At 51.2% G+C, this 20,395-nt stretch overlaps 1 protein-coding gene across 3 annotated transcripts; it reads left to right on the top strand.

Annotated features, from left to right (window-relative positions):
* The first annotated feature begins 21 nt into the window (after positions 1-21).
* SH3BP1 (SH3 domain binding protein 1) lies at positions 22-17,619 on the top strand. 3 transcript variants are annotated; one of them, XM_019515247.1, is made up of 18 exons: positions 22-422; positions 2,881-2,923; positions 4,079-4,183; positions 4,315-4,391; positions 4,722-4,833; positions 5,028-5,104; positions 6,168-6,303; positions 10,020-10,088; positions 10,383-10,473; positions 11,121-11,263; positions 11,354-11,465; positions 11,587-11,668; positions 12,318-12,398; positions 12,857-12,973; positions 13,875-13,972; positions 14,631-14,760; positions 15,089-15,186; positions 16,056-17,619. In XM_019515247.1, exons 1-18 carry the CDS (start codon positions 361-363, stop codon positions 16,469-16,471), a joined length of 2,049 nt encoding a protein of 682 aa, XP_019370792.1. In that variant the 5' UTR covers positions 22-360; the 3' UTR covers positions 16,472-17,619. The 3 variants fall into 3 exon arrangements, with proteins under 3 accessions (XP_019370792.1, XP_019370793.1, XP_019370791.1); XM_019515248.1 differs by having other exon boundaries at positions 15,086-15,186; positions 16,068-17,619; XM_019515246.1 differs by having other exon boundaries at positions 15,086-15,186.
* Positions 17,620-20,395: the final 2,776 nt, after the last annotated feature.

Raw genomic sequence — 20,395 nt, 5'->3', positions numbered from 1 at the left:
AGCCAGATAAGGAAGGAAATAGAGAGACGAACAGAGGAGGCAACAGAGGAGGAGAAGGAGCAGGACGCCTCTGAGAAGAGGAGGGTGCGGGAAACGGAAGAGGGGAGAGGGCGGGAGCCTGAAGCCCTGAGCGAGGAGGCAAGAGAAGGAAGGAGAGAAAACAGGGTGGGGAGAGACCAGAGGGAAAGAGAGAGGAAAGTTGTGTGTGAGGGGCAGTGGAGTCTAGCAGAGGAAGAGGCAGGGGAGCCCCCATCTCTGACCACGCCGAGCGCAGCTGGTGGGTGCTAAGCGGGAGGCGCTGAGCGTGGCCGCAGTCGCAGCGGTGGCTGTGGTGGCACAGCCCCGTTCCCATCTCCCAAGATGATGAAGAGGCAGTTTCACCGGATGCGGCAGCAGCTCACCTATCCTGGCCTTGCGGGACGGTAAGGACCCAGTTTTGCGCTGTCTCCCAAAAGTGGCGACGTCCTGCCAGCTCTCAGGCTTGGGGCAGAGGGAAGGCCAAGACGCCGTGCAGGAGAGCACTGTGCAAAGTCCCAGCCTCCTGGAGGTTGTGGGCCGGGGGCATGCCAGGCTGAGGGGATAGTGGAGGGCTGGGGAAGGGGATCCTGGGGGTCCTGCTAAAGCTGCCCTAGAACCAGTGCTGCCCCAGGGCAGACGGGGTGATCGGGGAGGGCAGAAAATGCACCAAACCACCTGTGAGCAGCTCCTCATGGTCCTTCAGGAAGCTGAGGGGGTGGAGCAGTGCTGCCCAGCTGTCCTCGACCTGCTGGACCCTGATCAGCAGAGATTCTGCGGCACATGTGGTGCTGCCCTCTGATGCACCCAGGCCCTCAGCTTCCATGATGCGGCTGCCATCGCAGCATACCAGGGTAGCTTGCAGCGCTGGGCTGGATGGGCTGTGAAGGGAAAGCCCTGCTGAAGCTTAACCCTTCCTGTGGGGGAGATAAGAGGGGGCAGCAACTGTGATGCAGGGATGGGGTGCTGCAGAGGGAAGTTCCCCGACTCTACCAGCAAGAGAGAGGGAGGGACCCCAGGAAGAGGAGTAATAATGAAGGAGCATCCACTCCCACTGCTACTCTCCCTTCCGGGGTGGAGAGGGCCCAGAGCAGAAGTTGAATCCCATATGAGAGGCGGAGGGAGCTTCCCCTTGCTTCCTTAAGCTTTTGGGAAGTGCCTGTGACAAAGGAAGGGCTCCTTTCCCTTTCCCCCTCAGAGGATTTTTCTGGTCCTGTCTCTGCTGTGTTGGTTTGTTGGGTTTTTTCCCCCACTTCACCAAATTGTTCCAGTTTCCAAAGCTCTCCCCTTGCAAAAACCAGAAATTAAATTTTGGGCCCTCTCTTCTCGGTTCTCTTTTGCTCTCTGCACACGCACACACACATTTGCTTGTGCACACACATGCACACTTTCATGCCAAGAGGCTGAGATCAGCCCAAACTTGTCTCCTTGTTCACCCAAGGGCAGGCAACCATCTCCTTCACACTGCCATAGCCTCACCTTCCTTTCCCTCAAAGCAACAGCCTCCCTGGATTTCTCCCAATACAAGAGGCTTGCTGGTGCAAGGCAGGAGAGCACTTAGGGTCTCTTGCTACAGCTCCAGAGATGTGTCTATCTGTCACCATGGCCAAGGCCACCCCCAACATGCCTCAGCTTTGCTCAGGTACACTTTTGACTGACAACAGGTGTGGCTTCAATGGCTCTCTTCTGCTATGGCACTGCTTGACTTCAGAGCCTCTTTTCTGTGGCCTGCTTTGTAATCCCATCTGACTCAGCCTTCCTCAAGCCTTGCCACCCCCGGCTGCCTGTGGTTGCGCCTCTTCAATGGCATTCAGTCTGGGTGCAGTCTCCGAAATGGGCCAGCTCAAGCTGCAGCCCTGGTGGGAAGGGAACGGGCAGAATACAAAGGCCGAGATTTTTTCCAAGCGACCAGTGACAGCAGACAGCCAAACAGGAGACTATCCCAGTCCTAGGGATCTTTCTCTGGCTGAAATTTGCTTCTGGTTTAAACTGAGTTGGACCAAAACCAAACTATCTCCAAATTTCCAGCAAACTGGAAACTCCTGGCACTCTGTGGCTGCTCCATGAAATGGATATTCTTGAGCTCTGCCACACCGAGCTATTGCAGGCAGCTCCCCAGAGGCTGCAGCTAAGACCAATGGATCAGGAGACTTGCCAAACCCCAGATGCTTTGAATGAAATGTTTTGGAGCCAGCAGAACTGGCATTTTCTGATTTAAAGCGCCTCTCCTTGTCAGAGGGTGGGTGCCTGGCACTTTCTGATAATTGGGACTGTTAAGGCATGTTAAGGTGGGTCCCAGACTCACTAGTCATTTCTGAAGATCTTGGCCTACATTAGAGGTGGACAATTATTTTGGGCAGCGGGCTGCTTACTGAGTTTTGGCAAGCCATCGATAGCCAAATGACAGGCAGCCAGGGGCAGATAAATATTAATTTTCTAAATTTTTTAGGGGCCCCGCGGGCCGGATAGAATGGCCTGGCAGGCTGCATCTGGCCCCTGCGCCGCATTTTGCTCACCCCTGGCCTACATCCTATGCTCATCTGTGAAGATGCTGGAGCATGCCCTCACTGCCCAAGCGATTGCTGTGCTATCTGCTCTCCCTGAATGTGTTGAGGAGAATAACCTGACAGGCAGGGCGCCTTTCCTGTTCCTCACATCCTCTTCACCTGTAAGCTTCTCTTGAAAGCCTCCTGAGAGCCTTAGATGTGATGATCCAGGACCCACCCTCTGCCCTCTATCCCTGTGAGCAGACAGGACAGGTGGCGGTCAAGTGCCTGCTTTCCCAAGGCAGCAGAGTAGAGGTTGCAGTATGTGCTGATACTTCCGCCTGTGCTGATATGTCTGTCTCTCCCACTCCTTCCTCAGAAGCCAAGAAGCAACTGAGCTTTTGACTGATGACTTGCTGCAGGTAAGGTGTGGATTTGGCCCACAGGCTTGTACATGCCTGTGCCTGTGTGTATGTGGGACGGGCCATGTGCTCGTGTAGCATTAATACCTAGGTCACAGGGCAGCCTTGGCCTGGGTTTTTCTGCATCCTGGAATGATGCCTGGGTACAATGGCAATAGCCCTGGGACAAGCACCTTAGGTTTCTCCACGGCCAGGGTACAGGGATGAGGGTTTCTGGCTGACTATACCATGGTCCCATTCAGTGGAGAGAGCTGGTCTCAGGCACTCATTCTTTTGTGGGCTGTGCTGTACCAGCGACGCTTTGAGGTCTGTGGTGCAGCAACAGTTGTGTTGGAGGACTCAGTTACAGCATGTTCCAATCACATTAGCACATGGCCTGCTTTTGTCCGTAAATGCGTTATAGCCATGTTTTAGGAACCTACATCCAGGCTATGCACGCCAAACCAGTCAGGACGAGAATAAGGCCATGACACAAGTGTGCTACAACCATAATGTAGGTGACAGAGGTGGTGTAGCAAGGTATTTCATAACCTGGGGGGAGTGGGCAGGGATATACTGACCACTGGGGAGTAGGAGGGCAGGGGGAGCAGAATCTTACCTGCCCTTGGAGCTACTACAGCTACAGAACTTACTGGAGCAGTGAGAGTTTGGCTGCTATAGCTGAGGAATGGGCTTGTTGCATGCTGGTGCAGCAGCCCATCCAGCATGAACTCCACGGGTTCATTCTTAGTGCCCCAGTCCCCCCCCACATATACTTCTGGGCACAAGGCTGTGCCTCCCACAGCAAATTGGGGGGCACTTGCCATTTGCTTTGCTCAACCTGCTCCCCTACAGATGCACTATAGCATGTGGTTTGAGTGAGGAACAAACTACATACACAGGAAAAACAATAGATGACCACAAGGGGTTGACCACTGAGGGATGTGATGGGATGTCAGCAGATACAGGGCATTACACCAGGTCCCTGCATGCTGGGAGAAGGGGGAGGTTCTGTTCCCCTAAAGCAGAGCCACTGTCTCAGCTAGACAACCCCAGCAAGTCAAGGAGGAGTCCCTGTGACTAGGCCAGAATGAGGTGAGAGGAGGGGTTTCTAGCTGGCAGGAGAAGGGATTCCCCCAGTCCTGCCCACATCCTGTCCTCCCCCTTTCCCTCTAGATTGAGCAGAGAATTGAGCCAGCCAAGAAGGCAGCACACAATGTGTCCAAGAGGCTCCAGGCATGTCTGCAGGGACAGAGTGGCTCAGAGGTGGACAAACGGGTGGTAAGTGCCTCCCTGCCCATCCTATGGCTTTCCCTGCCCATACTGGAAATGGAATTCAAATCCAGGTCTTCAAGCCCAGACAAGTCTACTCATTGTCTCCCTCTCTTCTCTTTTTCCTTGGCTCTGTGCAGAAGAAACTGCCTCTGATGGCTCTGTCCGTCACAATGGCTGAGAGCTTCAAAGAACTAGACAGTGATTCCAGCATGGGGTAAGTGCCTGGAGAAGAGGAGCTAAGGAGCCCTGAAAAAGGGCTCTCCATAGAACCCAAATTATGTACACTCCACGGCCCCAATCCTGGGGTGCCTGCTGCCAGGATCTACCTGCCAACATGCTGGTGATAGGGGTCATCCACCTAGCTCCCCCAGCACCAGTGTTAGGATTTGTGTTCAGGACCTCCAAGTGCAGCAGGAGCTGAGAACTACTTTAGAGATCATCGCTGTCTGCCTCCCCAGTGAAGTACCCCTGGAAGTGGGGACATGGGTGTAGGGGAGAGGTCACTTGGGCCTGCAGTGATTCTCTCTCCTCTCCATCCCTGCAGGAAAGCTCTAGAGATGAGTTGTTTCATACAGAGCAATCTGGCCAAAGTCCTGGCTGAGTTTGAAATCGCCTTGGAGAGAGAGGTCCTACAGCCCCTGAACAAACTGAGCGAGGTAGCCCTGGCCTCTCTCCTTCGTTCTCTATCTTATCTTTGTGTTCCCACCCTTTCTCACTCATTCTATCTCCCCTGCCTGCTCATCCTCTCTGGAACTGCTCTCTCACTCCCACCTTGCTTCATGTAGCATAAACAGCTGTTCCAGGCCCACAGGCAGGATCTGTGATTAAATCTCACCCCAATCTCTCCCAGGAGGAACTGCCTGTTATCCTGAAACGCAAGAAGACCCTTCAGAAGCTGATCTCAGACTGGAACTCCATCAAGAGCAGGTACTAAGGAAGAGCAGGGGAAGAGTGGGAGTGGAGAGGGAGCAACTGCTGCAGCCAGATAGGGTGATGTACTTTGAGATTCAGATGATTGCTTCCTAAGAATGGGCACTGACAGGTGCAGGGCAGGGGAGGGGAGGGAGCTTCTCCCTGAAAGCTCAGAGTGGTTAAGTCACTGGCAGGCAAGAATGCTCCACGCATTCGTGCAGGCTCTTTCTGGTAAACGCACGCTCAAATCAACTATTCAGGCAAAACAGGCAGAGGCTTAGGGCAGCACAGTAAGCAATAACTGTTAACATGATGACTGAGTGTTGGTCAACTTGCCTGTTAGCCCACATCCCCCCAGTGCAGGGCCTGGTCCCAGGGTGGTGCTGACACTGTCTATGCTCACACTCTTCCTAGCTCTGAATGACCAATTCCTTGTCTGGAGCAGGAGTGCAAAGTACAGCCCACAAGCAACTGCTCTAAGAGCATCCAGAGCTTTGTGACTCCTGGGATCACGTGTTTCCCAATATTCTTTGCACACTGTTCCTGACTTGGACAAGGGACAGGGAGGGATGTTTCATGCTTTCATTTAAGGGGCTGGTGCCCTTCATGTTAAATAGGAACCATGGGCTTGAGTGCACTCCTTGAGTCATTGAGTCCAGGCCCCTGATACTGTGGATGACGCATCATTGTGTTATCCCTTCATAAGCGAATGCAGCTCCATCTTAGAAGCAGCAGGCCTGTTGGACTCCCGTGCTCCTATTGGGAGGCTGTTCCAGCACATAGCTCCTCTGGTGGTTAGAAATCTCCTTCTAATTTCCAGCTTAAATGCATTCATGGCCAGTTCATAGCCCTTGGTTCTTGTGCCAGCATTGCCCTTAAGCTGAAGGAAAATGCTCCCTGATACAGTTATAGACAGCAATCATAACCCTGCTCAGCCCTTGTTTCCAAACAAACCAAGCCATGTTCTTCCAGTCTCCTCTCATAAGACAGGCTCTCCATTCCCCTGAACACCCTGGCAGCCCTCCTCTGCTCATGTTAACCCAGGTGGTTAATCAGACTATTCTTTTGTAACCCAAAGGTTGAATCAAGCTGTCAAGAACTCCAGTAACAGTGCTGGGGTTGCTACTGGCCCTGGAGCATCATCTGCAGCCATCAAACTGGAAAACCTGAGGGAGGAAGAAGAGGAGGTGAAAAGGAGGGTGGAGCAATGCAAAGTGAGTGGGCAGCCTCCCTCCTCAGTTTGGAGAAAGACAAGATGAGCCAAAAATGGAGAAAGGTCTTCAGGGCTGGGGTCACATTTATCTTCAGCTATTGTGTGCTGGAAGTTCCCAGAAGCCAACCACTCCATGGAGTGAAAAAATTGGTCTTTAAGCAGCCTGACCAGTGAAAGCCTTACTCACTAGTAAAATCTCTGGAGTGACTGCCACAGAGAGATATATAGAACCAAGGAAAAATAGAAGGGACCTCAAGGTTATATAATCCATCCCCCTATTCAAGGTAGGAACATGCCCGCCTAAACCATCCCAGGCAGATGTTTGTCTAACCTGCACTTAAAAACTTCTAGTGATGGAGATTCTGCAACCTCTTTAGGCTGTTCTGGTGCTTAAGTTACACCCTCATAGTTAGAAAGTTTTCCTTAGTATCCAGCCTAAGTTTCTTTTGTTGTAATTTAAGCCCATTACTTCGTGTTGTCTCCTGCAAGCACAGAGAGCAATAGATTGCCATCATCTAAATAACCACCATTTTTGTATTTAAAGACTGTTATCCATAGTCCCCTTCGGTCTTTTTTCCGTAGACTAAATAATCCCAGTTCTTCCAACCTATCCTCTCACATCATGTTTTCTAAATCTCTAATAATTTTTATTTCTTTCTGGGTTCTTTTCACTTTTTCTGTGTCTGTTTTGAAGTACAGTGCCCAAAAGCAGGACATAGTATTCAAGTGAGGTCTCACCAGTGTTGAATAGAGTGGAATAATCACCTTCCTTGCCTTGTACGCAACGGTCCTGTTAATGCATCCCAGTGCATTATTCGGTTTTTCCAATGGTATTGCACTGTTGACTCATTCAATTTTTGGTCCGCTATAACTCCCTGTCAACATCTGTAGTACTGTAGCCTAGCCAAACCATTCGATTTGTATCTGTGCTTTTGATCATTCTGTCCGAAATATGGTATTTTGCATTTGTCTTTATTGAATTTCAACTGATTTATTTCAAACCATTTTTCCAATTTATCAAGGTTGTTTTGAATTTTAATGCTGTCCTCCAAAGTGACTGCCACCCCGCCAAACTTAGCATCATCTGCAGATTTATGAAGTATACACTTGGTTCCACCCTTCAAGTCATTAATGAAAATATTGAACAATACTGAATCTAGAACCAACCCCTGGGAGGGACCCCACTTGATACCTCCTCCCAGTTAGACACTGAGACATAGTTATTGAACCAATAAAGTGCCCACCTTGTAGCAGTTTCATCTAGACCAGACTTCCTTCCCTTACTTAGGAGAGTATAGTAAGAGGCAGGGTCAAAAGCCTGGATAAAATCAGATCATGTCACATTCACAGCTTTCCCTCCATACATAAAGGCCATCCACTTATAAAAGAAGCAGCTTATTCTTTGCTCTTGGCAAACCTATAACACTGGCTGCTCTTTATTGCTTTTTCTTATCCTTATCTATTTCTGCTTAGAAATAGATTCTTTGATATGTTCCAGTATCTTTTCTGGTATTTAATATTACATTGGCTGGTCTCATCTGTAATTCCCTGGGTTCTCTTCCCCTCTCCCCACCATCCCCTTTTTCACTATATTTTCCCTTTTTTAGTTTGGGAGGGACCTTACCTGACATCTGTCAGTTCTCACAGACGATAGCCAATGTCTGGGCAATTACCCGTCAATTCCTTGAGCACTCTAGGGTGAATCTCATCTGGCCTTGCTTATTTAAAAATCCAGCTTGTCTAAGTAAGCTCAGACTAACCTCTAATCTGTTCTTTTCCTACTAAAGGATGATTAACCCCTGCTGCTAACTCTGCTTATCATCTTTTTATGAAGATTGAAGTAAAAAGACATTAAACACTTCAGCCCTCAGCCACATCAGTTTCCCTTCCCCCTTCAGCAAGGGACCTCCATTTTCCATGGTCTTCCTCTTTCTTCAGACATACTGATATAGTGCTTTTTGTTGCCTTTTATATCCTTTTCTTGCTGACCATCAATTTGGGCCACCTTGGTCTTCCTGGGTTTTTTTCCACACGTTTCTTTACTATACTCATATCATCTTTAGTACTGTGGCCAAGTTTCCACTTTTTCAGAGTTTTTTTTTTTTTTTAAGTTTCAGGCAACTGAAGAGCTCATACTTTAACCAAGCCAGTCTCTTGCTGCACTTCCTATCTTATGTTCATAGAAGAATAGCCTGGTCTTGTGCCTTTGTCTCTTTAAGGTATAACCAGCTCGGCTTTTCCCCTCACACTTGCCTCTCATGGGATTCTGCCTGCTATATCCCTGGGCTTATCAAAGTCTGCTTTTCTCAAGTCCAATGTTTTTATTATACTTCTTCCTTCCGCTCCTTAGCATCATGCACTATGTTAATTCATGATTCTTGTCACACACAGTTGCCTTCCACCTTCAGCTTCTTAACCAGTTCTTGCCTATAAGTAAGCAGCATATTGAGAAGAGTTTCTCCCCTAGTTGGTTTCTCTTCCACCTGTACCAAAAAATTGTTTGCAACACAATACACACACTCGTTGGGGGCTGTCTGTGCACTGGTGTATTGCCATCACAGCAGATATCAGGGTAATTAAATCTCGCATGAACACTAGGGCAGTGATTCTTAACCAGGGGCCAGCAGCACAACCCGCAGTGCCATAAGACGCTTTCAAAGCTTCCCTGGGGTACCATGTAATGTTAGCACTGTTTAGGTGTGCAAACATATTCACAAGATGAATGCACAGATTTAAAATAGGAATTCATAGTATCTAAAACATTCTGACCTGTTGTGGGATTTCTAAGTTCTTTGCAACAGAAAAACTGCTCTATTATTTTTCTGCACTCAAAAACATGAGTGAAAAATGATGAATTAGCATTTTCCAAGGGGTACTTTGAGTCTAACAAGGAGTGCCTCAAGTTAAAAATGTTGAGAACCACTGCATTAGGGCCTGATTTGGATACTTCCGTTATTTATTTGGAAGTTACCTCATCCTCTTGATTTGGTCATAGTGGATAACCAATGGGATATCACCCTTGCAGCTCTTTCCTCTTTTAATTTACACAGAAACTTTTAATAGGTCTGTCTCCCAGTTTGTTTCATCTGCTGTCTTTCTCGATACAGTCCTGTCTTTTGGCCAGGATTATGGAATATATTCTATTCAACAAGAGGCTGGAAAGGCTGGGGCTCTTCAGCTTGAATGAGAGAAGGGATATGACAGAGGTCTGGGATTGTGAGTGGTCTAGAAAAAATAGAGAGGGAGGTATTATTTGTCACATCTCATAACACAAAAACTAAGGGATCTCCAATGAAATGATCAAGCAGCAGACTTAAAACAAACAAAATGTATTTTTTTTTCTTGCATAACACTTAATTAACTTGTGGAACTTGGTGTCAGGATGTAGTGGAGGTCTGTAGAATAGGGACTAGATAAATATAACCTACTGCCGGTGATGAAGAGGGTCTGACAAAGGATAGATCACTCTACAGATGCCTTGTTTATTATGCTCTTTAAAGCACCTGCTAGTGGTCACTGTTAGGACAAGATACTGGGCTGGATGGACCTTTGGTCTGACCCCATATGGCAGTTCTTATGACCTAACTGTAGGAGCACCCTATATGGGTGAGCACTGGCATTAATGAGGGCTGCTGTAGGTGCCGCCACAGAAGCATTGTCTTTCTTTTTGGGAGTGATGAGGATGAAGGTTGACATCTACTGACTTTCTTTTCCCAGGATGAGTACATGGCTGACCTATATCACTTCTCCACCAAGGAGGACAATTATGCTAACTACTTCATCAAAGTAAGCCTCTCTGTTCCATGCAGGTCCCTTCCTCAGTTCCTTCCTATTGCATAAAAATGTCTTGGGTTTGCTATGTGGTACTGGCCTCATCTTTATATCCTTGTCTATCCCCCACCCTCCGTCATCCTACCTCTTTAGGAAAAGTCTTCTGTATCTCTCTGCCACCTCCCACTCTGCTTTCCTTTCATATCTTGTCTGAAAGCATCATTCTCAGTGACAACTCTTGGAGCCAGGGTTTCTGTGGGAGATGCTCTGAAGAGTAAAGCTGTGTTTGCATGTCATCTGCTCTGACAGCTGCTAGAAATCCAAGCTCAGTACCACCAGACGTCTCTTGCATCACTGGACGCCGCCTTGGCAGAGCTGAGGGAAACCCACGGTCAGATAGGTAAAAGCAGAGCTGTCCACGTTGATTTGGGTGGAACGGGGGGCAGCTGGGCTTGGAGGGTGGAAGTCCAGCTGATTGCCCAGAGGATGTAACCAGAAAGGGATGGGTCTCTTCACTGCTGCTTATGGGTCTCTCCATCACCTTGAAGTTGGGCTTTGGTGAACAATGTAGATACAGTGCCAGGAGCAGGCAGGTGAGATTTGCATGTGGACTGCCCCCTGCCAATGTACCCCAAGCCTCACCTGGAAAGGCCAAAGCTAGGAGTGAGGGGGGCTCAGCCCCTTTGCTGGGATGGCTGGCAAGAGAGAGCGGGTTGTGGTGACAGGGGTGTTATGATGTGGTCCCCTATCCTGTGAGGAAAGAGGCTGACAGCTCTCAGTTCATTCAGTCACTGCTTGGCTGTCTAAACATGCAGCCCACTAACCCTAAACACTTGGGCTTGGACTCATGCTTATCTTGCTGGGATCCTATGACCCCAACTGACTTCCTGCCCTTCAGGCTGGGGGCTGAACTCGATGATCTTCTGAGGTCCCTTCCAGCCCTAATATCTAATGTCTATGAAATCATAGGGGAAAGATGTTGCCTCACTCACTTCCCTGTGAGGGCTTAGCCTGTATTATCTCCTGATCTCCCACCTCTTTTTCCAGAGTCCCCGGTCCCTTTGAATACCCCTGTATCAAAGTATTATGGGGAGCCCTTGGAGGAGCACTTGAGGAGTTTGGGTCGGGAGATCGCGCTCCCCATTGAAGCCTGTGTCATGATGCTGCTGGCATCTGGCATGAAGGAGGAGGTAGGTGCCACTTGCTGTCCCACCCCTGCCCAACCATAAAAATCACAGTCCATCCTCCTATAATTTCTCTCTCCTCTCTCTTCCTTCTAGGGGCTCTTCAGGTTGGCAGCAGGGGCCTCCATGCTAAGGAAGCTGAAGTGCAGCCTGGCCAGTGGCTCCAGTGCCCTAGAGGAATTCTACTCAGACCCACATGCTGTTGCTGGTCTGTACTGGAGGTTCTGGAGAGGGTAGGGGTGCTGGGGACCAGCTGTGGCACCAGCTGGATGCAGTGGGTGGAGCCGAGTACCTTGTTTCTAAAACACATCAATTTGCTTCCTTCTCAGGTGCACTAAAATCCTACTTGCGAGAGCTGCCCCAGCCCCTGATGACCTTTGACCTCTATGACAACTGGCTGAATGTAGCTTTGTAAGTGGAAGCCGGTGATGCAGATGTCCTAAGTCAAGCTATAGCAATAAATGTTACTAGCTCCAGAGATAGCATCCAACTGTGGACTGAGCATTAGCCATGCAGTGGCCTCTGATTGAGTGTTCCAGCTACCTGAGATGGTTTCAGAGATGAACTTCATGTCCCTCTGTTATCCTGACTGGTGGATCAGCCCAGCAGTGACTCCAGTATCAGCACACAACTGTTCAATAGCTGTTACTGCAGGGGGTGGGATGAGGGTGGGACTGGAGCATGCTGGGTTGAGCCTGAGAGGTGCTATCCAAATTAAAAATAAAGGAAAGTCCAGGGGAGAATCACAAGAACAGGGAAAGGAACGAGTGCAAAGCTGATAGTCTCCCCTTTGATCCCTGCACTGTTCCTCTGCTGGCATCTGTGGGCAGTCCATTTGGGTGAGGGGGAGGGTACTGTCCTGGATTTGTATCCAACCTACAGGCCCTCCTTTGTCATAACATTTGGCCCTCTCCTCCCAGCAAGTCCAACACCCATGCTTCAGCCTGCCTCAACATGGGGAAGGGTTGGGAGCTTTCACCTCTCTTCCTCTGTTACCTTCCTCCTCCTTCCATGCAAAATACAAGACAAACTGTCTCCTTTCCCCTCTCCTCTGTTTCAGCTTCAAGGAGCCTGAGGAGCGTGTGCAGAGCCTCCGAGACACCTGCAGCCGGCTCCCGCAGGACAGCTACAACAACTTGAGGTCTGGCACAGGGATCAGTGCATCTTGGCCTTGTACTATGCCCACCACCCAGGCTGTGGGAGTACTACAGGCAGAGAATGGTCCCCTCCCAAAACACCCAGACCATGACTCCTGCATAACTCTCAAGCAGCAATAGACCAGGACAGGAAATCTTAGGCAGGGGTGTTCACAAAACAAATCCCTTAGACAAGGGGGACCAGCCTTCACTGTGCCTTCTGCTCCTCACTGCAGGAGAGGGACCAAGGAGGGAATTCTTGCCTCCCCATTGCAGTGTAAAGTGTACATCTGGGACTCGGGCCCTGCCCTCCACACTCCTACCAGCTCTGCTTTGTCTGATGGGGAGAGGCCCAGAAGGAAGTCTCAGCTCCCCCATCTCCATGTGGCCATGCAGAGTGCTAGCTCTCTAGGTGCCCAGGGGCTGTGGTCTCCTGCTGTTCACTGCCTCCTTTTTCCAACAGGTATTTGATCAAGTTTTTAGCCAAGCTGGCTGAACATCAGGAAGTGAATAAAATGAGCCCTAGCAACATTGCCATCGTTCTGGGGCCCAACCTGCTGTGGTCACAACAGAACACAGGGTAATACATGGGCTTCCCAGGGTACCTGTGCTGGGATGGGACCCTCCTCTCCACCATTGTACTTGAGTGTTTGCCTCCTGAAAACTCCTGAGTGTTTTCATCACAAGCCCTGGCTAGTGTATGCTGACCAAGCAAATACAGTTGGAGCACTTCCTTTAAGAGGGTTTTGTTAGTGCTGACTGTCCACGCAGGCCCCTATGGTATTGGTCTTAAACACCACTCCCCTAATGCACTGTTCCCCAAACCTAAAGCATATACTGCCAGTCCACTCCTAGGTATCCCCTGCCTGGCTGTACCAGTGCACCTCAGTATTCAGTTAATTCACCTACCTCCCACCTTGTGCCACCATTCACACCACCAATACCCTTCAACCCTGGTGTGGCTCCACCCAAATTATTCTACCTCCTTCCAGTATCCCTGTCACACAGGTCAGCCAGCCAGTTCATCTCAGTCCTGACCTAATCCAGTGATACACTCTTCCTGACCCCATAATTCTGCTGCTATATGGCAGCATTTTGCAAAAGGGAGGAAATGTTTCCTGAAGACAGGCTGAGACCCAGCACACTCATAGCATGTATGGCACAAGGCAGAGTTTGAATCCAGGCTACCAGAGATAAAAGGGCAGTGCACTCCCTCCCTGGCACTGGTCCATACAGCTGTGCCTTCTGCTTTGAGCCTCCCTCCTCACTAACAGCAAGCATAAAAGGAGTTAATCCTAGTGTCCTCCAGGATTTCTCTCCAAAGAGGTACCATATTTAGAAGGCAGGCAGACAGTCATGTATCCTGGTTTCAGGGACCAGTAAACCAGCGGGATAGCAGCTGCACTAATTGTATATCTCCATTTCCTGTTTTACAACACTCCTAATGGCTTTTTTTATTTCTCTCTCCCATCCTGTCTCAGAGACCCATTGCAACTAGACCTGGCCTCCGTGTCCTCCATCCAGGTGGTGGGAGTCGTGGAAGCCCTGATACAGAATGCTGACAGTCTCTTCCCTGGGGGTAAGGGATGGCCCATCTGTACTGCAGGCCAGACTCCAGTTTTCCTTGGATCAAGGCCAGTGAGGTCAGAGGCATGGCCAGGTGTTTTGACTGAGCAACCTGCAGGCTCAGATATGGCACACCTGTGTATGAGATGAGAAGGGGTGAGACTCTGACCCAGAGAGGCCAGGAGGGAACTTCTGTCCAGGTCTTTTTCCTCCTCAGCTCCTAGCAACTACAAGGCAAGAGCATGAGGAAGCATGTAAAGCAAGGCAATAGATCACTAGTCCTCAAATTCCTGACAGCATACAGTGGGAATCCCACTCCACACCTTGGGGGCTAGGAGATCCCTAGGGTACACTGTGGGATCTGAGGCACTGTTCAGAATCTGGCAGCCAAGGACAGAGAGAAACCCCTTGGAAGCCCCATCTGCAGTGACTGTGGTAGGTGCTCTGGCTCTGCAGGCTGGTTTGTTCTCCACTAGTGCTCGCTCCAAAGCCTACTGGAGTCAAGGGGCCTACTGGAGGACCTTACAGGGGGCCTCCAAAGCCTACTGGAGCCAGGCACCTGTGGGTCAATCCCTCATGCTCTGAGAGGTGCCTTTGCCTCCAGCCTGAGGACAACTGGTGCAAAGGAAGCCTCTTCAGCATGTTAATTTGTGGTGTTTTGTTTTATTTAGCAATAGATTTCAATGTCTCAGGCATGTTCACTCCCCCTGAGGAGATTAAGTTCCCTGAAGCCCCTTCAGCAGAGAAGCCTTCATCAGAGTCCCTTCCTGCCAGCTCTACCTCTCTACCAGCTGGAGAAGCGTAAGTGACTAGCAGTGAGCGAGGCATGGCCATCTTGCTTGTCCCCTGTCCAGTCACTTGACTTCAGTAACTTCATCTAAAATCCCCCCTGCCCCAAAGCCCTCCTCCTGCTTAGAACCATTTACCTTGTAGCTGTGTACATCCAGACCAGTGCAGCTAATGGCATGGTCGGACACTAGGCTTGTGGTCCCAGGTGCCAGCTGCCCTTGGGAGCCCCATCTGCCGTACAGAAGACACGTCTCAGGCAGATGCATTTATCTGTGGCACTTGGTTCTAATAGCCAACAGATGTGAGGAAAGGGACCTTGACTTGACCTTTTCCAAAGCAGGAATGACCCTGAGACACCCCCAAAGGAGACCAGAACATTGCCTGAGGCTGCAAATCCCCCCCTGGCTGCACCTCGAAGTGATGACCCTGCCCCCAAAGGTAAGCCCCTGCTTGATGCACCTGGTCTGCTGTGTACCTTCTCCTTTGGGGTATGTGACAGTCACCACCATACTGCTGATGGAGCATCAGCCTGATGTCACCATTCTGCTGGGGAAGATATCTCAGCCATGGTGAGGGCCTCAGCAGGATATGCTGGTACGAGGGTACTGCCTGGGTGGTGCCAACACCCCTTCTTCAGTTGCAAAACTGCCTTTGCCTCACTGATTGTGCTTGCCCTGTGAGTAAAAGGGAAACTAGCAGCTGATAGCAGTGAGAACAGTCCCTCAGGCTGCGACCCAGGTATGTGGGGAAGGAACACGAGCTGGAGGACTTTGGGATATCTTATCCCATCCAGAGGTAGAATCAGGGTTGGTTACTGAGCTAGGGTAGGTGAGTGCCAGCCTCTCTGGCTGGGTAGTGAGAGGGTTGTGCCCCAGCCTTTGGGAGCAACCTGAGGCCACAGAAATCCCTAATTAGCTCCTGAAACAAAGACATTGGTTGTGTGAGGATTTAATTACTTTAAGCTTCTCTGTTCTCCCCTTTCTCAATCTTATGGGAGCAGAAGGCTCAGCCCATGGGTGTGAGGAAGAACCTGCCACTCTGCCTTTGCTGCCTCTGGCCCGGGCTGCCACAGGGGAGCCCCATCATTGTATGTATTGCAGCAGCCCTGGGGTCTCTAATGAGGCCACAGAAGTGGGGCACTAAACAAATACATCCCAGAGCTGGACCCTACCTTGTTCCCCTTGGAGGGATGGCCAGGAGCTGTGATTTCAGGCTGGGGTGATCCAAGATGGGAAAACCAAGAGGGCAGATCTGCTGCATGGGGATGGGAAACAAAGATGGCTCAAGGTCTGACTTTGGCCTCCTTGTTCTCTGTACAGGGAAGCGAGCTGCACCCACCCGGCCCACAGGACTGCCACCGCAAGTACAGCCTCGCACCTCAGCACCAATGCCTGCAAACCCACCTCAGGGGGCTGAGAACCCCAGTGGACCCAAAGCCATGCCTCGCCGCACAGCAAGTACTCCCACACGTGCCCCCTCCATGCCACCTCCCCTTCCACCCCAGCCAGCCAGACGCCAGAGCCGCAACATGCAGCTGTCCTCCAAGGTCTCATTGGATGCCAAGGGTGAAGAGGCCTGTGCAGCTGAATCACCTCCCTCACCTGGCCACAGCACAGAAATGGCTGCAGACTGCATCCCAGGAGAGGAGGAACCATCCTCTCTGCAAGGGACTTGCTCCCCAGCTGTATCCCCACCAGCAGTCCAGGCTCCAGTGAATGACTGAGATTCACAGAGAGCTTCGGAGCTGTCAGGTCTCCTGTCTGCTTGCCACGGGTCCAGGGAGAAAGAGGAAACAGGGACTGGTGGCTTTCCAGGATCTGGCACAGCATGGAGCTAGCAGCTCAGGTGGGATCTCATGAAGACGTGCCAGGTTGGGACATGGGACTCTGCTTCCTGGGAAGGTAGTTCACAGCCTGTCCTTTAATGTGTTCCCCACCTCATGCAAGTGCTTTCCTTGTTTGCATTGCAATAGCACCCATGGAGACCTAATTGGAGGTAGCCTTTGTGGGCATCTTCATTTTTGTCAATCCCTGTCCCTCATGGGCTACCCAACCGTTCCAGTGGCTCCACTCTTCCCTTGTGACTGAAACCTCATTCCCTATCAGTCTTCCCAGAATCATTAGTCAGCTCCTTACCTCTTACCCTCCAACCCCCAGAAACTTTTCATGAGCACATGAACCTCCAGCTCCTCAAAATGCTTCCTGGGTTCTGGGTTCCTGCTACAACTGAAAGGGATGGGGGGATACTAGATGCCTAGCAAACAACTTCCCCCCTCAGCTCCCTGATATTTCTGCCTCATTCAATCAAGCTGAGGTTTCAATTGCTCTTTTTTCAAGGGGCTCCTCAAATCCATGGACTGAGGCTCCCAAGACTCTTCCTCCTTTTTAAAAATGGGGTTTACAGTATCATGTGCTGTATCCCAAATGTTTTGGGGTCATCCCTAACATAAGCAGATATGTGGAATATATCTATGCCAACAGCATAAGGGCCCATTATTGAACTGTCTCGCGTGAGTGGTATGTTGGTACATAGGTTTGTACCATCTACAGAAGCAAAGCAGCCATTTTTTGTTTTAAGCCAATAGTGCTTTAAAATGAGTCATGAAAAAATCCTCCTGCTGTACGAATCTCTGACGTTGGTCTGGTTAGGTTTGTGGTACAACTGTTGTTTTTTTAAATGTATTGTGAATAAGTTATTTTTAAAATGGGGGCCAAAGGGAGCACAGCGGGTTATGTCTGCTTCCATTGTAGCTGAATTTGGCTCTTAAATTGTACTTGAGAGAACGCTGTAAAATGCTGTTTTTGATTTTTAGTGTTTTGCAGGATTTTGTTTTCTTTACCAAGATACTTGTATGAATACATGTTATTTTAAGGAAAATGCCTCTGCTTTGTCATACCGAAGGTTCACAGGGTGGCTTGTTTACTTCCCTTTGCTACCTTCTCTTCTCTCTGTGGAGAATCTTGGCACGTAAGGAACCTCCTAGGTTTGAAATTAAGCACAAGTTCCTCCACTTCTAGCCAGCTGTTTTCCCCTCACTGTTGGGGACACTAGCCTTCGTGTAGGGAACTCACATATGATCTGGGTATCCTGTCCTCCTAGGTAGCCCCTAACAGTGGTGGATCCAGAGGAGTTGTAGTGGTGTGGCTGCACCCCACCCTTTTGGACTGGACTGGACTGTGCTGTGGGAGCTTCTGGGGACTGTTTTGAAATCCCCAAAGCACATAAGAAGCCCCTGCTTCCCCTCCATGCTCAAAGGCACTTCCCCAACCTCCCCTTCTTTCCCTTGCCCCTTTCCACCACCTGCCGCTGCTGCTTTTTTCAGGCTGCCGGGAGGCTGGGGTCTGCTGGGAACAGCCACAGGGGCCACAACAGGAGCCTCAGCTCTCCCCAGATAGTGGGGAAAGCAGTAGCTGCAGGCCAGGAGGGGAGGAGACATGCCTTTGAGCATGGAAGGGAAAGGGGGATTCTTACCTGCTAAAATCCCCAGAGACTCCCATCATGCAGTCTCTCCACACCAGTGACTAGGGGAGGGGTATTTTGATTTAAGTAGTGTGGGTGGCTGTTCCTGCACCCCCCTTTGCTAAATCCTGGATCCACCCCAGCCCCTAAACCTGTTGGGAACCAGGCTGGGGTGTTTGCTATATGCAATGGATCCAGGGGAACCGGAATGGGCAGCGCACCCCGAAATATAGACATAAAAGCTGGATTGTATCAAGGGGCAGGGTGGATGCTATTGCATTTACTGATGTGAATGATTAGTGGGAGGAGCTCCTACCTTCCTCTGGCTACTCCTATGCTTTTGTGCCTAACAAGTTTCTCCCTGCATGCAGTGGTGGGAGGCTGAGGTATCACCATGGTGCATGTGAGGGGGCAGGGAGCTAGCAACGTGGGGGAGGGAGGGGAAAGACCTGAAGCAGCTGCTCACCCGCACCTGTCACCAGGATGGGTTTCACCCTGTGCCCTTGTTGGGGACTGCCCTTTCTCGGCTGTGTGAACACTCTGATGGCAGCCTTTCAGCCTCCCTGGCACCCACAAGAAGTTCCCTTTGCTTTATGCTGCTGTCAGTGTGGGTGTGGCTGAGGCCCAGTGAATGGGTCACTCTAGTCCAGGGGTGGGCAAAGTCTGGCCTGTGGGCTGGAGCGGGCCCATGGTGAACTCCATTACCCAGCAGCCCATCTGCTATGCTGCAGCCGGTCTCCATGAAGAACCCAAACCGGCCCCAGCCCCGCTGGCAGGGTGGGCAGCTGGGCAGGGAACTGCTCCATGGCTGGGCTTGCGATCTTACCATGGTGACAGAGTGGTCTGGAGCCAGGGCAGAGCCGCCATCTGGTGCCTGCACCCTCCTGCCCAGGGCGGATCACAGTCACCGCCACCAGATCCCTGCCCCGGCCATGGAGCAGCTCCCTGCCCAGCCAGGTGCCCTGCTGGTGCTGGTCTCCATGGAAACCCTGACCCTGCACTGTCACTGCAGGGCCCCTACTAGGGTCTCCACAGAAACCAGCTGCAGCAATGTGGGGGAGGGGCAGGGGTTGCTAGGAAATGGAGCTCAGCTACTGGCCGGATCTGCCATGTTGCCCACCCCTGCTCCAGTCTGTGGACTTTGCCACTTCCAACTGCCCCAGGGGTGAGGGGTGGGCCTGTCTGCCTGTAGATTGAGCAGGTGGGCTCCTGCTGCCCCTGCGCCCCTTGGGCCCCTGCCACACATTATGTATATCACACGACTGACGGGTGCATCGTGCAATAAATGGAGGCGGGGCACCTGCGCAAAGTAATTCTCTGGCCATAAAAATAGGCGTCCAGCTACAAAAAGAGCAAACCCGCTACCACGTGCCCGCCTGAAGCATCGTACCAGCTCTACCATCAGCTTCCATCCGCTCCTGTCTGACCGTGGGGCAGGGCCTTGTAAGCCAGGCGGGGGCGGCTGTGAGTTCCCCCCTCCCTTTAGCGGGTCTGCCACGCCAAGGAGGCTCTGCCCCTAGCACCTGAGGCCAACTCGGGCCTGCTGCCAGCTGTCACTCCGCTCCCCACGCCCACTTCCCCGGAGCCCCTTCCCATTGGCCGCAGTCCCGCCTCCGCCTTCTATGACAGCCCACCAATCTTTCTTTATCCCGCCTCTTTTTTTTTTCCTAGGTATTTTACAGGGCAGCCGTCCTGCCGTTCTCTTAGCCCCGCATCCCGCTCTCATTGGCCATTTCCACGTATAGACCGTCACTTCACGGCCTGGCAGCACGTGATAGGCTATAGCCCCCTCCGCGCCCCTCCCCTCATAGGCCACGCTCCCTGGCCCTCAAACAGTTCCTCAGCCTCCCTCCCTAGGTAGCGGGCACTAAACCCCAAAGTTGCTCCCGCCTCCCTTCCCTTGCATAGGCTGCTTCAGATGTCCATCAAACAGTTCCTCAGTCTCCCTCCCCGAAAAGCTGGCACAAGAACCCAGAGCGGCTCCCTCATTTCCCTTCCCTTCCATAGGCTGCTCAACGTTCCCATCAAACAGGTTCTCAGGATTGATTGGGTCCCGGCGTTTCACCACCTCCCCCTTCCCGCTCTCTGCGCGCCCGTTGGCCCACGGCTCTCCGCTTGCGGGCGGGGCGGTGCGAGGCGCCGTGGTCCCGCCCGCGCCGGGCGTTCTAACCCGCCGGCCTGCCTGCCC

Source organism: Gavialis gangeticus, unplaced genomic scaffold (assembly GCF_001723915.1).
Source record: "Gavialis gangeticus isolate Ggan-Ray unplaced genomic scaffold, GavGan_comp1, whole genome shotgun sequence".
NCBI lineage: Eukaryota > Metazoa > Chordata > Crocodylia > Gavialidae > Gavialis > Gavialis gangeticus.
Note: the sequence above shows the minus strand (reverse complement) of the source record. Positions and strands in the feature narration are given on the sequence as shown.

Excerpts from the sequence above, each read along its gene's own strand:
- SH3BP1 (XM_019515246.1), top strand. The coding sequence starts at position 361 with ATGATGAAGAGGCAGTTTCACCGGATGCGGCAGCAGCTCACCTATCCT. Across the intron at positions 11,669-12,317 it reads AACTGGCTGAATGTAGCTTT|CTTCAAGGAGCCTGAGGAGC; the intron begins GTAAGTGGAAGC and ends CCTCTGTTTCAG. Across the intron at positions 13,973-14,630 it reads TGACAGTCTCTTCCCTGGGG|CAATAGATTTCAATGTCTCA; the intron begins GTAAGGGATGGC and ends TGTTTTATTTAG.